Source organism: Aulostomus chinensis, chromosome 16, assembly GCF_037954235.1.
Source record: "Aulostomus chinensis isolate RoL2024-O1b breed Wild chromosome 16, RoL_Achi_v1.0, whole genome shotgun sequence".
NCBI classification, from domain to species: domain Eukaryota; kingdom Metazoa; phylum Chordata; class Actinopteri; order Syngnathiformes; family Aulostomidae; genus Aulostomus; species Aulostomus chinensis.
In genome coordinates, this window is record NC_141335.1 from 21,604,826 (window position 1) to 21,619,426 (window position 14,601).

At 44.3% G+C, this 14,601-nt stretch overlaps 1 protein-coding gene, 1 non-coding gene and 1 pseudogene across 2 annotated transcripts; all 3 read right to left on the reverse strand.

Moving 5' to 3' along the window:
• Window positions 1–211: 211 nt before the first annotated feature.
• On the reverse strand, window positions 212–510 carry LOC147247804 (signal recognition particle RNA). The gene has a single exon (XR_015109630.1).
• Window positions 233–11,744, reverse strand: LOC147247805 (collagen alpha-4(VI) chain-like). Its single transcript, XM_086181372.1, has 23 exons — window positions 11,717–11,744; window positions 9,418–9,543; window positions 9,131–9,303; window positions 8,808–9,039; window positions 8,560–8,712; window positions 8,039–8,164; window positions 7,752–7,924; window positions 7,429–7,660; window positions 7,181–7,333; window positions 6,660–6,785; window positions 6,373–6,545; window positions 6,050–6,281; window positions 5,802–5,954; window positions 5,281–5,406; window positions 4,994–5,166; window positions 4,671–4,902; window positions 4,423–4,575; window positions 3,902–4,027; window positions 3,615–3,787; window positions 3,292–3,523; window positions 3,044–3,196; window positions 2,529–2,648; window positions 233–477 (listed from the first exon to the last, which is right to left on the reverse strand). The coding sequence occupies exons 1-23, from the start codon at window positions 11,742–11,744 to the stop codon at window positions 233–235; spliced, it is 3,813 nt and encodes a 1,270-aa protein (XP_086037498.1).
• A 1,825-nt stretch (window positions 11,745–13,569) lies between these two features.
• Window positions 13,570–13,883, reverse strand: LOC147247806 (signal recognition particle RNA; annotated as a pseudogene).
• Between the last annotated feature and the right edge of the window lie 718 nt (window positions 13,884–14,601).

Consider the following 14,601-nt stretch of genomic DNA (forward strand, 5'->3'; position numbering starts at 1 on the left):
ACAGACCAGCTGGTGCAGTTTCATCTTGGTGGATTGATAGTAGTTGCTGTTCTCCTCCAACAGGAGGCAGTGGAGGTTAAAGTAACAGTAGTGGTAACTGGAATTTTAATTGCAGGGAAGATGAACTCTAAGTAGCTGTTGTGACGTGTACGAGACGTGACGTTGACGGCGTGTGTGTCGTCACACGTGTTTGTCGTGAGTAGAGAGCAGTAAAAGACCAGGTCCCGTTGTGTTACTCAGGCTGCACCGCAGCGTCTATTCTCAGGCGCGATCCCACTACGGAGCGGCACGGGGGCTTTGACCTGCTCCGTCTCCGGTCTGGGCCGGTGCACCCCTCCTTAGACGACCTGGTAGTCCCGAGCTCCCCCAGGAGCACCATATCGATACCGAACTTAGCGAGGACACCCGATCGACATAGTCCGCTGCAGCTCAGAGCTCCTGAGCTCAAACGATCCTCCGGCCTCAGCCTCCCGGTAGCTGGGATTACAGGCGCGCGCCACCGCACCCGGCGAGGAGACCATGGATTGATGGAGGTTTTGCCTTTGACGACAAAAAGTCCCAGTCCGTCCCAGAGGACAGAAATACACATTACAAATCGTAACATTCAATTTAGCAGCAATGCTACACTTTTCAGTGTTCCACTCGTACCTTATATTACGTCATACACAGTCATTTATGTGTCAGGAGCATAAGGTTATTAATCAGAATAGCCCAATCACCTGGCCGTGAGCCAGTGTCCCAAAGAATATGAGGCTACTGCTGTCACCACTGGGGGACAGGCTGGGTCTCACTCGAGAGCAGCAAATTATCTTGTGTGATACCATTTCTGCTGGTTGAGTTGAGCCCATAGAACTTTAGAGACAAAGAGAAAGCATATCTCACACTTTGGAGCCCCGAAGATGTGAGAAAAATGGGAATGAGCAACTCTCCAGATGCTGCACAGGCACATTAACAGGCACTCACTCACTCACTCAGCAGCCACAGCTGACGAGCAGGAGGGCACACTTAGAAAGTGGGCATCGATTCTGATCAGACATTGAACCCTACTGCTAACCTGACTTGGACTGTTGATGCACAGACAAACCTCATTTTACATCAGATGGATGTCAGAACTGCTCATCCACATGTGCTATAGGTGATAAACTGTGAGATTTACAAGGATAAACCAGAGGGATATAAAGGGGAATCAAGCACAAATGGAATGTTGGAGCATAAGCGAGAGTTGTCACTGTACACGCTACGAGAGTCCAGCAGAAACTGAAACAAGACACTGCTTAAATATTTGTGTGAAAATGTCTTTGTCCAAACCTTGCTGATCATTGTGTTTCCACAAATGACAGAGAAAATGAGAATGTGATTGAAACAATAGTGGTTGATGGTTAAATGAATCCCATCAGTGATGAAACTAACGCACTGAAATTGGTGAAGGAGATTGAAAAGTATAGGGTGTGTACAAGTGTTGTTAAAGATGTATGTGGAGAAAATATTTGAAAAGTTGAACAGGCGAAACTGCAAACATAGAGCGACACCATGTGAACAGAAAGTGAACAACACAGCGAGCAGCCTCAGTTTAAGAAGATTGCAGGTAAAACCCTGGACATACACACACACACACACACACACACATACATGCTAATGCTGCTTGATGGAGGTAGTCGTATTTGAGACAGGAAGGAACTAAAGTAAATGATATATAAATAGATAGAGATTTATTAAAAGCTGGATACAGGAATTTACAAATGTTGTTACCAAGAAAAAAAAAGAGCACAAATTACGGACATACAATAGAATAACAGAGAACAAGAAAAGATCAAAATAAAATAATCCATGATGATGCAAATGTAAGAGACAAAAACTAAAAGTGGTTCCGGTCCAGAAGGAAATGTAACAAAAAAATAACAATAGATGAAAATACTTATTAAATCGCCCAAAGCCGCAAGTCTTCAAAAGGTTAAGTTGACCAGTGAATTGAGTCGTTGTTCAAGACAATGGAGAAAATAGTGTTTTGTTATTTAGTGTCTGAAAATGACAGACTACATGACCAAATTAATTTCCAATTTATTATCATCTTATTATCATCTTTTCCCCAGTATTTTACAAGAAGTAACAATGAGTTGTGTTTGTGTTAATGTGTGTATATATGTGAAAGTAAGATGTGATATGAATCTTCAAGAAAGTTTTTTCTTCAGCGACGTGATCCTCTTCAACATGATTTTAAGTGATATATTAATTAAGGACAAAAATCATACAACAGAAAATACAAAAAGAACATTACAAGATATCATAAGTTCCTATACTGCATTAAAAGGATATTCTTTCGTTTTAGCTTCTGAAGGGAACCCCTTTGTCTTTCAAGGAATTTGTCAGTATCTTCATGATTGCAAGTGTCTTCTGCAGTTAGGACAAAAAGAAATATTTCAGATGTTGAGCTACCAGTCCTGTGAATATTTGGCTTGGAATAATTGTGAAATTTCAGTACATGATGATGTGTCAAATACAAAAGAAAAGAAAAAGATCACGACACTCACTGCAGTTGCGTCCATTGTCCATGAGGGTAAAGCCTTCTTTGCAGGCACACTTGTACGATCCGGGGGAGCTGATGCATATATGCTCGCAGTCATGGTTCCCAGTGGCACACGGGTCCAAGGCTTCAGCCAGAGTTAGAAGAGACACAGACAGTTTGAAAATGGGAAAATCTACCATTGATTTTGTTGACCCACTGCTGCCAACATTAGTTGAACTTAAGCCATATTATGGGGGTGGTGGGAATCCAGTGGATCTTTCAAACAAACAGGTGGAAAAGTTGAGAAGCACCCTTCATAAATAAAATATGGGTTGTTCCGCTTTCTGCCATGTAATTTGAAGCAGAAGCTTGTCCAATAACGCTTCATTTTCAACAACTTAACTTTTAAGTTGGCTGGCTTTTGCCAGTGCCAGGTCATAAAAAAGGATTTGAAAAAAGTAACAGTGATTAGAGGAAATGTAAATATCAGTGCACCTAAAGATGAAATGAGAATCCCAATCTGAAAATAAATTGTGTCACCTTGACAGATTTTGTCATCCAGCTCCTCTGTTATCTGGGTTATTGCCTGAAAGTTGTTAACATAGTACAGGTGCTCCGCAGTGGGCTCTGAGGCAATCTCTCTTAGCTCATCAACCACGGCACGGCCTGCGCCAACAGCAAACACCTTGACCCCTGAAACAAACACAGATAGGCTTTTCTTGTGAGGCTCTAAAGAGGGAAGTGCATGAGCCGACTACGGCCAGTCGAATAATCTGTCCTCCTCTCACCCATCTCCTTGGTTTTATTTGCAGCATCACTGACACTGTCCCCGCTTTGTCCATCTGTGATGACAATGGCGACCTTGGTGACTCCTGGTCGGGCGCCCTGAACCGCACTAAAGCTTTCGTCTGCCAGATAATCGAGGGCTTTGCCTGTGCTGGTCCCTCCCCCAATAAAGGTAATTTGGTCCACAGCATCCTTAAGGTCCTGCACGTTGTTGTGCTGGCCCAAGGGAAATTCCTGCAGTGAGGAGATGGAAAAATGACCTTGCTCAGTGCAAGACTGAAGGAAGGTGTTTAAGGGGGACTAAAACGGCAAAACACATGCATACCTGATTGACGTCAGTGGAGTACTGCACAAGTCCGACATGAGTGCTGGTGTCAGACACAACCATGTTGTCAATGAGCTGCTTGATCCATTGCTTGACCAGCTCAAAGTCTGCAGCACCCACACTCCCAGAGCCATCGACCAGGAACACCACATCTTTGATTGAGTTGTCGCAAGCTGGCGCAGTCGGACACAGACGGACACACACACAAAAAAATCATGATTGTCTGCGAGCTCAGAGACCATGATTGAACAAAAAGCTCCATTTTCACAGCAACGCGTAATCAGGACACTCACTGCAGTTGCGTCCATTGTCCATGAGGGTAAAGCCTTCTTTGCAGGCACACTTGTACGATCCGGGGGAGCTGATGCATATATGCTCGCAGTCATGGTTCCCAGTGGCACACGGGTCCAAGGCTTCAGCCAGAGTTAGAAGAGACACAGACAGTTTGAAAATGGGAAAATCTACCATTGATTTTGTTGACCCACTGCTGCCAACATTAGTTGAACTTAAGCCATATTATGGGGGTGGTGGGAATCCAGTGGATCTTTCAAACAAACAGGTGGAAAAGTTGAGAAGCACCCTTCATAAATAAAATATGGGTTGTTCCTCTTTCTGCCATGTAATTTGAAGCAGAAGCTTGTCCAATGACGCTTCATTTTCAACAACTTAACTTTTAAGTTGGCTGGCTTTTGCCAGTGCCAGGTCATAAAAAAGGATTTGAAAAAAGTAACAGTGATTAGAGGAAATGTAAATATCAGTGCACCTAAAGATGAAATGAGAATCCCCATCTGAAAATAAATTGTGTCACCTTGACAGATTTTGTCATCCAGCTCCTCTGTTATCTGGGTTATTGCCTGAAAGTTGTTAACATAGTACAGGTGCTCCGCAGTGGGCTCTGAGGCAATCTCTCTTAGCTCATCAACCACGGCACGGCCTGCGCCAACAGCAAACACCTTGACCCCTGAAACAAACACAGATAGGCTTTTCTTGTGAGGCTCTAAAGAGGGAAGTGCATGAGCCGACTACGGCCAGTCGAATAATCTGTCCTCCTCTCACCCATCTCCTTGGTTTTATTTGCAGCATCACTGACACTGTCCCCGCTTTGTCCATCTGTGATGACAATGGCGACCTTGGTGACTCCTGGTCGGGCGCCCTGAACTGCACTAAAGCTTTCGTCTGCCAGATAATCGAGGGCTTTGCCTGTGCTGGTCCCTCCCCCAATAAAGGTAATTTGGTCCACAGCATCCTTAAGGTCCTGCACGTTGTTGTGCTGGCCCAAGGGAAATTCCTGCAGTGAGGAGATGGAAAAATGACCTTGCTCAGTGCAAGACTGAAGGAAGGTGTTTAAGGGGGACTAAAACGGCAAAACACACGCATACCTGATTGACGTCAGTGGAGTACTGCACAAGTCCGACATGAGTGCTGGTGTCAGACACAACCATGTTGTCAATGAGCTGCTTGATCCATTGCTTGACCAGCTCAAAGTCTGCAGCACCCACACTCCCAGAGCCATCGACCAGGAACACCACATCTTTGATTGAGTTGTCGCAAGCTGGCGCAGTCGGACACAGACGGACACACACACAAAAAAATCATGATTGTCTGCGAGCTCAGAGACCATGATTGAACAAAAAGCTCCATTTTCACAGCAACGCGTAATCAGGACACTCACTGCAGTTGCGTCCATTGTCCATGAGGGTAAAGCCTTCTTTGCAGGCACACTTGTACGATCCGGGGGAGCTGATGCATATATGCTCGCAGTCATGGTTCCCAGTGGCACACGGGTCCAAGGCTTCAGCCAGAGTTAGAAGAGACACAGACAGTTTGAAAATGGGAAAATCTACCATTGATTTTGTTGACCCACTGCTGCCAACATTAGTTGAACTTAAGCCATATTATGGGGGTGGTGGGAATCCAGTGGATCTTTCAAACAAACAGGTGGAAAAGTTGAGAAGCACCCTTCATAAATAAAATATGGGTTGTTCCTCTTTCTGCCATGTAATTTGAAGCAGAAGCTTGTCCAATGACGCTTCATTTTCAACAACTTAACTTTTAAGTTGGCTGGCTTTTGCCAGTGCCAGGTCATAAAAAAGGATTTGAAAAAAGTAACAGTGATTAGAGGAAATGTAAATATCAGTGCACCTAAAGATGAAATGAGAATCCCCATCTGAAAATAAATTGTGTCACCTTGACAGATTTTGTCATCCAGCTCCTCTGTTATCTGGGTTATTGCCTGAAAGTTGTTAACATAGTACAGGTGCTCCGCAGTGGGCTCTGAGGCAATCTCTCTTAGCTCATCAACCACGGCACGGCCTGCGCCAACAGCAAACACCTTGACCCCTGAAACAAACACAGATAGGCTTTTCTTGTGAGGCTCTAAAGAGGGAAGTGCATGAGCCGACTACGGCCAGTCGAATAATCTGTCCTCCTCTCACCCATCTCCTTGGTTTTATTTGCAGCATCACTGACACTGTCCCCGCTTTGTCCATCTGTGATGACAATGGCGACCTTGGTGACTCCTGGTCGGGCGCCCTGAACTGCACTAAAGCTTTCGTCTGCCAGATAATCGAGGGCTTTGCCTGTGCTGGTCCCTCTCCCAATAAAGGTAATTTGGTCCACAGCATCCTTAAGGTCCTGCACGTTGTTGTGCTGGCCCAAGGGAAATTCCTGCAGTGAGGAGATGGAAAAATGACCTTGCTCAGTGCAAGACTGAAGGAAGGTGTTTAAGGGGGACTAAAACGGCAAAACACACGCATACCTGATTGACGTCAGTGGAGTACTGCACAAGTCCGACATGAGTGCTGGTGTCAGACACAACCATGTTGTCAATGAGCTGCTTGATCCATTGCTTGACCAGCTCAAAGTCTGCAGCACCCACACTCCCAGAGCCATCGACCAGGAACACCACATCTTTGATTGAGTTGTCGCAAGCTGGCGCAGTCGGACACAGACGGACACACACACAAAAAAATCATGATTGTCTGCGAGCTCAGAGACCATGATTGAACAAAAAGCTCCATTTTCACAGCAACGCGTAATCAGGACACTCACTGCAGTTGCGTCCATTGTCCATGAGGGTAAAGCCTTCTTTGCAGGCACACTTGTACGATCCGGGGGAGCTGATGCATATATGCTCGCAGTCATGGTTCCCAGTGGCACACGGGTCCAAGGCTTCAGCCAGAGTTAGAAGAGACACAGACAGTTTGAAAATGGGAAAATCTACCATTGATTTTGTTGACCCACTGCTGCCAACATTAGTTGAACTTAAGCCATATTATGGGGGTGGTGGGAATCCAGTGGATCTTTCAAACAAACAGGTGGAAAAGTTGAGAAGCACCCTTCATAAATAAAATATGGGTTGTTCCTCTTTCTGCCATGTAATTTGAAGCAGAAGCTTGTCCAATGACGCTTCATTTTCAACAACTTAACTTTTAAGTTGGCTGGCTTTTGCCAGTGCCAGGTCATAAAAAAGGATTTGAAAAAAGTAACAGTGATTAGAGGAAATGTAAATATCAGTGCACCTAAAGATGAAATGAGAATCCCCATCTGAAAATAAATTGTGTCACCTTGACAGATTTTGTCATCCAGCTCCTCTGTTATCTGGGTTATTGCCTGAAAGTTGTTAACATAGTACAGGTGCTCCGCAGTGGGCTCTGAGGCAATCTCTCTTAGCTCATCAACCACGGCACGGCCTGCGCCAACAGCAAACACCTTGACCCCTGAAACAAACACAGATAGGCTTTTCTTGTGAGGCTCTAAAGAGGGAAGTGCATGAGCCGACTACGGCCAGTCGAATAATCTGTCCTCCTCTCACCCATCTCCTTGGTTTTATTTGCAGCATCACTGACACTGTCCCCGCTTTGTCCATCTGTGATGACAATGGCGACCTTGGTGACTCCTGGTCGGGCGCCCTGAACTGCACTAAAGCTTTCGTCTGCCAGATAATCGAGGGCTTTGCCTGTGCTGGTCCCTCTCCCAATAAAGGTAATTTGGTCCACAGCATCCTTAAGGTCCTGCACGTTGTTGTGCTGGCCCAAGGGAAATTCCTGCAGTGAGGAGATGGAAAAATGACCTTGCTCAGTGCAAGACTGAAGGAAGGTGTTTAAGGGGGACTAAAACGGCAAAACACACGCATACCTGATTGACGTCAGTGGAGTACTGCACAAGTCCGACATGAGTGCTGGTGTCAGACACAACCATGTTGTCAATGAGCTGCTTGATCCATTGCTTGACCAGCTCAAAGTCTGTAGCACCCACACTCCCAGAACCATCGACCAGGAACACCACATCTTTGATTGAGTTGTCGCAAGCTGGCGCAGTCGGACACAGACGGACACACACACAAAAAAATCATGATTGTCTGCGAGCTCAGAGACCATGATTGAACAAAAAGCTCCATTTTCACAGCAACGCGTAATCAGGACACTCACTGCAGTTGCGTCCATTGTCCATGAGGGTAAAGCCTTCTTTGCAGGCACACTTGTACGATCCGGGGGAGCTGATGCATATATGCTCGCAGTCATGGTTCCCAGTGGCACACGGGTCCAAGGCTTCAGCCAGAGTTAGAAGAGACACAGACAGTTTGAAAATGGGAAAATCTACCATTGATTTTGTTGACCCACTGCTGCCAACATTAGTTGAACTTAAGCCATATTATGGGGGTGGTGGGAATCCAGTGGATCTTTCAAACAAACAGGTGGAAAAGTTGAGAAGCACCCTTCATAAATAAAATATGGGTTGTTCCTCTTTCTGCCATGTAATTTGAAGCAGAAGCTTGTCCAATGACGCTTCATTTTCAACAACTTAACTTTTAAGTTGGCTGGCTTTTGCCAGTGCCAGGTCATAAAAAAGGATTTGAAAAAAGTAACAGTGATTAGAGGAAATGTAAATATCAGTGCACCTAAAGATGAAATGAGAATCCCAATCTGAAAATAAATTGTGTCACCTTGACAGATTTTGTCATCCAGCTCCTCTGTTATCTGGGTTATTGCCTGAAAGTTGTTAACATAGTACAGGTGCTCCGCAGTGGGCTCTGAGGCAATCTCTCTTAGCTCATCAACCACGGCACGGCCTGCGCCAACAGCAAACACCTTGACCCCTGAAACAAACACAGATAGGCTTTTCTTGTGAGGCTCCAAAGAGGGAAGTGCATGAGCCGACTACGGCCAGTCGAATAATCTGTCCTCCTCTCACCCATCTCCTTGGTTTTATTTGCAGCATCACTGACACTGTCCCCGCTTTGTCCATCTGTGATGACAATGGCGACCTTGGTGACTCCTGGTCGGGCGCCCTGAACTGCACTAAAGCTTTCGTCTGCCAGATAATCGAGGGCTTTGCCTGTGCTGGTCCCTCTCCCAATAAAGGTAATTTGGTCCACAGCATCCTTAAGGTCCTGCACGTTGTTGTGCTGGCCCAAGGGAAATTCCTGCAGTGAGGAGATGGAAAAATGACCTTGCTCAGTGCAAGACTGAAGGAAGGTGTTTAAGGGGGACTAAAACGGCAAAACACACGCATACCTGATTGACGTCAGTGGAGTACTGCACAAGTCCGACATGAGTGCTGGTGTCAGACACAACCATGTTGTCAATGAGCTGCTTGATCCATTGCTTGACCAGCTCAAAGTCTGTAGCACCCACACTCCCAGAGCCATCGACCAGGAACACCACATCTTTGATTGAGTTGTCGCAAGCTGGCGCAGTCGGACACAGACGGACACACACACAAAAAAATCATGATTGTCTGCGAGCTCAGAGACCATGATTGAACAAAAAGCTCCATTTTCACAGCAACACGTAATCAGGACACTCACTGCAGTTGCGTCCATTGTCCATGAGGGTAAAGCCTTCTTTGCAGGCACACTTGTACGATCCGGGGGAGCTGATGCATATATGCTCGCAGTCATGGTTCCCAGTGGCACACGGGTCCAAGGCTTCAGCCAGAGTTAGAAGAGACACAGACAGTTTGAAAATGGGAAAATCTACCATTGATTTTGTTGACCCACTGCGCCCAACATTAGTTGAACTTAAGCCATATTATGGGGGTGGTGGGAATCCAGTGGATCTTTCAAACAAACAGGTGGAAAAGTTGAGAAGCACCCTTCATAAATAAAATATGGGTTGTTCCTCTTTCTGCCATGTAATTTGAAGCAGAAGCTTGTCCAATGACGCTTCATTTTCAACAACTTAACTTTTAAGTTGGCTGGCTTTTGCCAGTGCCAGGTCATAAAAAAGGATTTGAAAAAAGTAACAGTGATTAGAGGAAATGTAAATATCAATGCACCTAAAGATGAAATGAGAATCCCAATCTGAAAATAAATTGTGTCACCTTGACAGATTTTGTCATCCAGCTCCTCTGTTATCTGGGTTATTGCCTGAAAGTAGTTAACGTAGTACAGGTGCTCCGCAGTGGGCTCTGAGGCAATCTCTCTTTTAGCTCATCAACCACGGCACCGCCTACGCCACCCTTCATATATAAAATATGGGTTGTTCCTTTTTCCTTGTATTTTATGTTTTTAGGTGGGTATAACGTCATGGGCAACTGCTTTACTGTCAGGGAGGAAGGACCTCCATGACCTTCAAAAGTTTTAACATTTTGCATGTTTAATTTTACAGTCCATTTAACCTGTAACATTTTTTTACTTGTTACATTTTTGTTATGTTTTTACCACTTTTTATTACTCTTTTTCTTTGTATCCGAGCAACAGTGCTGAAACATAAACAGTAATACAGAGTTCAACTATGTAATTCAACTCACCCATTAATTCTCCATCTGTCCCTCCCTGAAACAGACATGCATATGCTATCATTTGTACTTATGTTATTTTACACATAAATGCTCTTATAATTGTTGACAATTGTGACAAAAATCTTTAATTACGAAACTTACAGTTCAACTTCATAACTTTTAGTGTCTTAAAACGTAACATCTGCTCATCGGGCAGATCAGTAATGTATTAAATCACAAGTGTTGCAATCATGAATCTTACCAAAGGAACAACCGTCACAGAGACAAGCAGGATGAGGAGGACTGGATCCATGATGGTGGTCTTTGTAAGTGCAGATGTCAAGTCTGAAAAGTAGAACACATTTGGAAAATGTCAGTACATAAAATTTCTGAAAAGAGGCTCAGCGAATTAGGTCTGACTTACCAGAACTTGATTAGGAGAGCGTGTTGCTCTGCATCCTTTATAGGCTGCTCAAACTGGGCGTGATGGGATTTCAGTCCAAGTATGGCAGTCTCAAATTACCCATCATAATAGAGACATGATAGAATGAGGTTAACAGAACATTTCAAATAATTATCTAACAACATAATAATTAAATTAATTTTATTCAAATTAAAGAAACTGACAATGATCAATATGTTACATCGTAAAATAACAACTGGATAGTTACAGAGAGTAAAACCAAATCTGAAGTTAAATATTTTTTGAAAAGAAAGCGATCAATGAAGGGGTGGTGGGTTATTATATGGTGAAGCAACTAAAAAGTACATAAAATAACCAAGAGAAGCTGAGATAGATTTTGACAGTGTGAATGTCTCATTTTAAGTTTATATGTTCTTTATCTTGATGTATTGAAACTCTGAAACAAAGTCAGAGTTTTATGAACGATTAAAAATATGAAGGTCTGCATTTCTCAGGTTGTTGAATGTTTGTCCTTGCTTGTCCTTTTATGCACACTATATATTCATAACCTACCTGATGCATTGAAAAATAGTTTCATAGCCACTGGCAACTACCTTCCAGATATTAGAGTCATGAAACCAATATCAGCATTCCCAATAAAAAAAACGTGAAAGTTTTTGATTTGAAAAATACTTTATTTCCATCAGTGTAACATTTTTGAAAAACATCATCAATAATGAGGCTTTGAGAAATACTTTTATGGCGTTGCCACGCACAGGGCAGACAGCAGCCTCCACCAGCCAGGAGGGGGGTCACATTCAGACACAGCCTGTTACAGCAAAATGTGCTGGGAGTAAAGGAAAGTACACATGGGAGTTGCGACTGTATCTTACGTGATTATGTGCCCTGCATATTGACCTACTTTTGGAAATGTCACAATAATCAATGGAACCTCCCAAACTGGTGGTGCGGTTACCTGGGTACGGTATGAGCAGAATGTCCATGCACCCAAGTAACCTCACCACCTGCACCAAGGCAAGGCAAGGCAAGGCAATTTTATTTGTCTAGCCCGTTTTCACAAACAGTTTGTCTCCAGGCTTCATGGCATCATAACAACATCCTCTGCCCTCAGACCCTCACATCGACTGAGGAAAAACTCCATAGAAAACCCTTTTAACAAGGAAAAATCTGAGAAACCTCAGGGTGAGCAACAGAGGAGGATCCCTCACCCAGGACGGACAGACGTGCAGTGGATGTTGTTACAGACAAGAAAACAGTTTACAATACAAAATGTGGGAAACACGGAAATGTTAATAACAGCTGAAGAAGGAAGCATCTGGAAGGGGAGGCAGGGAGAGCAAGCCAGCTTGATGGGGGACTGGATGGTAGACTGGTTCATGGAAGGGGAGCTCAGGCCGGTGTAACAGTAGGGAATAAGGGGGGGGGGGTGATGCAGGCGGCGGTTGGGGCTCTGGTGGATCTGTGGAAACACAGAGAGACTGCGAGACACCAAGGCCAAACTACAAAGTGCAACAAGTAGTGGTAGTGACAGTTCCAAAAATGTGCAGGGAGGAGAGGAGGAGAGAGGGGGAGAGGAGAGGAGAGGAGAGGAGGGGAGAGGAGAGGAAGGTAGGGCTCCATGTAACCTGATGTGTCCCCCAGCAGTCTAAGCCTATAGCAGCATAGCTATCAATGGTTCAGAGCTACCTGAACCAGTCCTAACTGAAGGCTCTGTCATAGAGGAAGGTCTTAAGCCTGGACTTAAACGTAGTTTAAGTGTTTGCCTCTCGAGTTGAGTTATGAGATATGACAAAGGAACATTTTTAGATGTCACAGAGCAAATTTTCTTTGGAACTATTTGTGGTTACTTTCAGACACACCTCACCAAAGGAAGATGAAAATCTTATCTGGTATGTTTGGGAGTGTCAACATCATGCGGCTGGGAACGCCTCACCCATTAATTAACCTATATTTTTGAAGGTATCGTAATAAATGGAATTTCACCAACCAGAGATGGAGGCCTTGTTCCTGGATCAGAATGGAACAGAGTCCTCCCCCATCATAGATGCTGTTGTTACATCAACTGCACAACATATATTTTTTACTTGTTTGTAACACTACATGAGGCCTGATCAGGGTTTTGAAAGCAATCTTGCTAAAAAAAAAAACAAACAAACAAACAAAATGAAAACATGGCTGGGCATCCTTCCTCTAAGAAAAAAAGTAATTCAAAACAAATGTTTAGAAATGTTTAGCATCTCTGGGAAACCTTATATCTTGGATAAAATAAAAACAACAACAACAACAACAACAACAACAACAACAACCTGCCTTACGAGTCCGAATTTGGATCTGGAGCCTCACGCACAAAGACACATGACCTACACCTGGGGTACTCAAAGACAAATCTTAAGGGGCCACAAAGAACTTTTTCAATGAGTCAAAGGTCCATTCATTGAGGTTGGTCAGCCCACAAATGATGACACTTTAATATTCAAACAAAATGCCCTTTTTGACATAAACTAAAATGAATAGTTGAATCACGAAATGTGACCCCTGTCATGACATTACAACAATAAATAACCAAAAGAAGCTGAGACAGATTTTGATAGTGTGAATGTCTCATTTTAATTTTAGAAGTTCTTTATCTTAATGTACTGCAACTCTTGAGCAAAGTCAGACTTTTATGAACAATTAAAAATCCTCTTCCATCGTGTTGTTAAAGAGATCGCCGCTATGGGTGCTCTCAGAAGCTCTTGTGACGTGTACGAGACGTGACGTTGACGGCGTGTGTGTCGTCCCATGTGTTTGTAGTAAGTAGAGAGCAGTAAAAGACCGGGTCCCGCTGTGTTGCTCAGGCTGCACTGCAGCGTCTATTCTCAGGCGCGATCCCGCTACGGAACGGCACGGGGGCTTTGACCTGCTCCGTGTCCGGTCTGGGCCGGTGCACCCCTCCTTAGACGACCTGGTGGTCCCGAGCTCCCCCAGGAGCACCATATCGATACCGAATTTAGCGAGGACGCCCGATCAACATAGTCCACTGCAGCTCAGAGCTCCTGAGCTCAAACGATCCTCCGGCCTCAGCCTCCCGGTAGCAGGGCAGGAGCATAAGGTTATTAATCAGAATAGCCCAATCACCTGGCCGTGAGCCAGTGTCCCAAAGAATATGAGGCTACTGCTGTCACCACTGGGGGACAGGCTGGGTCTCACTCGAGAGCAGCAAATTATCTTGTGTGATACCATTTCTGCTGGTTGAGTTGAGCCCATAGAACTTTAGAGAAAAAGAGAAAGCATATCTCACACTTTGGAGCCCCGAAGATGTGAGAAAAATGGGAATGAGCAACTCTCCAGATGCTGCACAGGCACATTAACAGGCACTCACTCACTCACTCAGCAGCCACAGCTGACGAGCAGGAGGGCACACTTAGAAAGTGGGCATCGATTCTGATCAGACATTGAACCCTACTGCTAACCTGACTTGGACTGTTGATGCACAGACAAACCTCATTTTACATCAGATGGATGTCAGAACTGCTCATCCACATGTGCTATAGGTGATAAACTGTGAGATTTACAAGGATAAACCAGAGGGATATAAAGGGGAATCAAGCACAAATGGAATGTTGGAGTATAAGCGAGAGTTGTCACTGTACACGCTACGAGAGTCCAGCAGAAACTGAAACAAGACACTGCTTAAATATCTGTGTGAAAATGTCTTTGTCCAAACCTTGCTGATCATTGTGTTTACACAAATGAAAGAGAAAATGAGAATGTGATTGTAACAATAGTGGTTGATGGTTAAATGAATCCCGTCAGTGATGAAACTAACAGTGAAAGTAAGATGTGATATGAATCCTCAAG

What these genes read in the sequence shown, in the direction of transcription:
- LOC147247805 (XM_086181372.1), bottom strand. Translation starts at nt 11,744, where the DNA reads ATGGACATTCTGCTCATACCGTACCCAG. An exon ending in TGGACGCAACTGCAGTGAGT is followed by an intron (nt 7,925 to 8,038) that starts GTCCTGATTACG and finishes CGACTGCGCCAG; the next exon opens with CTTGCGACAACTCAATCAAA. An exon ending in ACTCCACTGACGTCAATCAG is followed by an intron (nt 4,903 to 4,993) that starts GTATGCGTGTGT and finishes TCCTCACTGCAG; the next exon opens with GAATTTCCCTTGGGCCAGCA.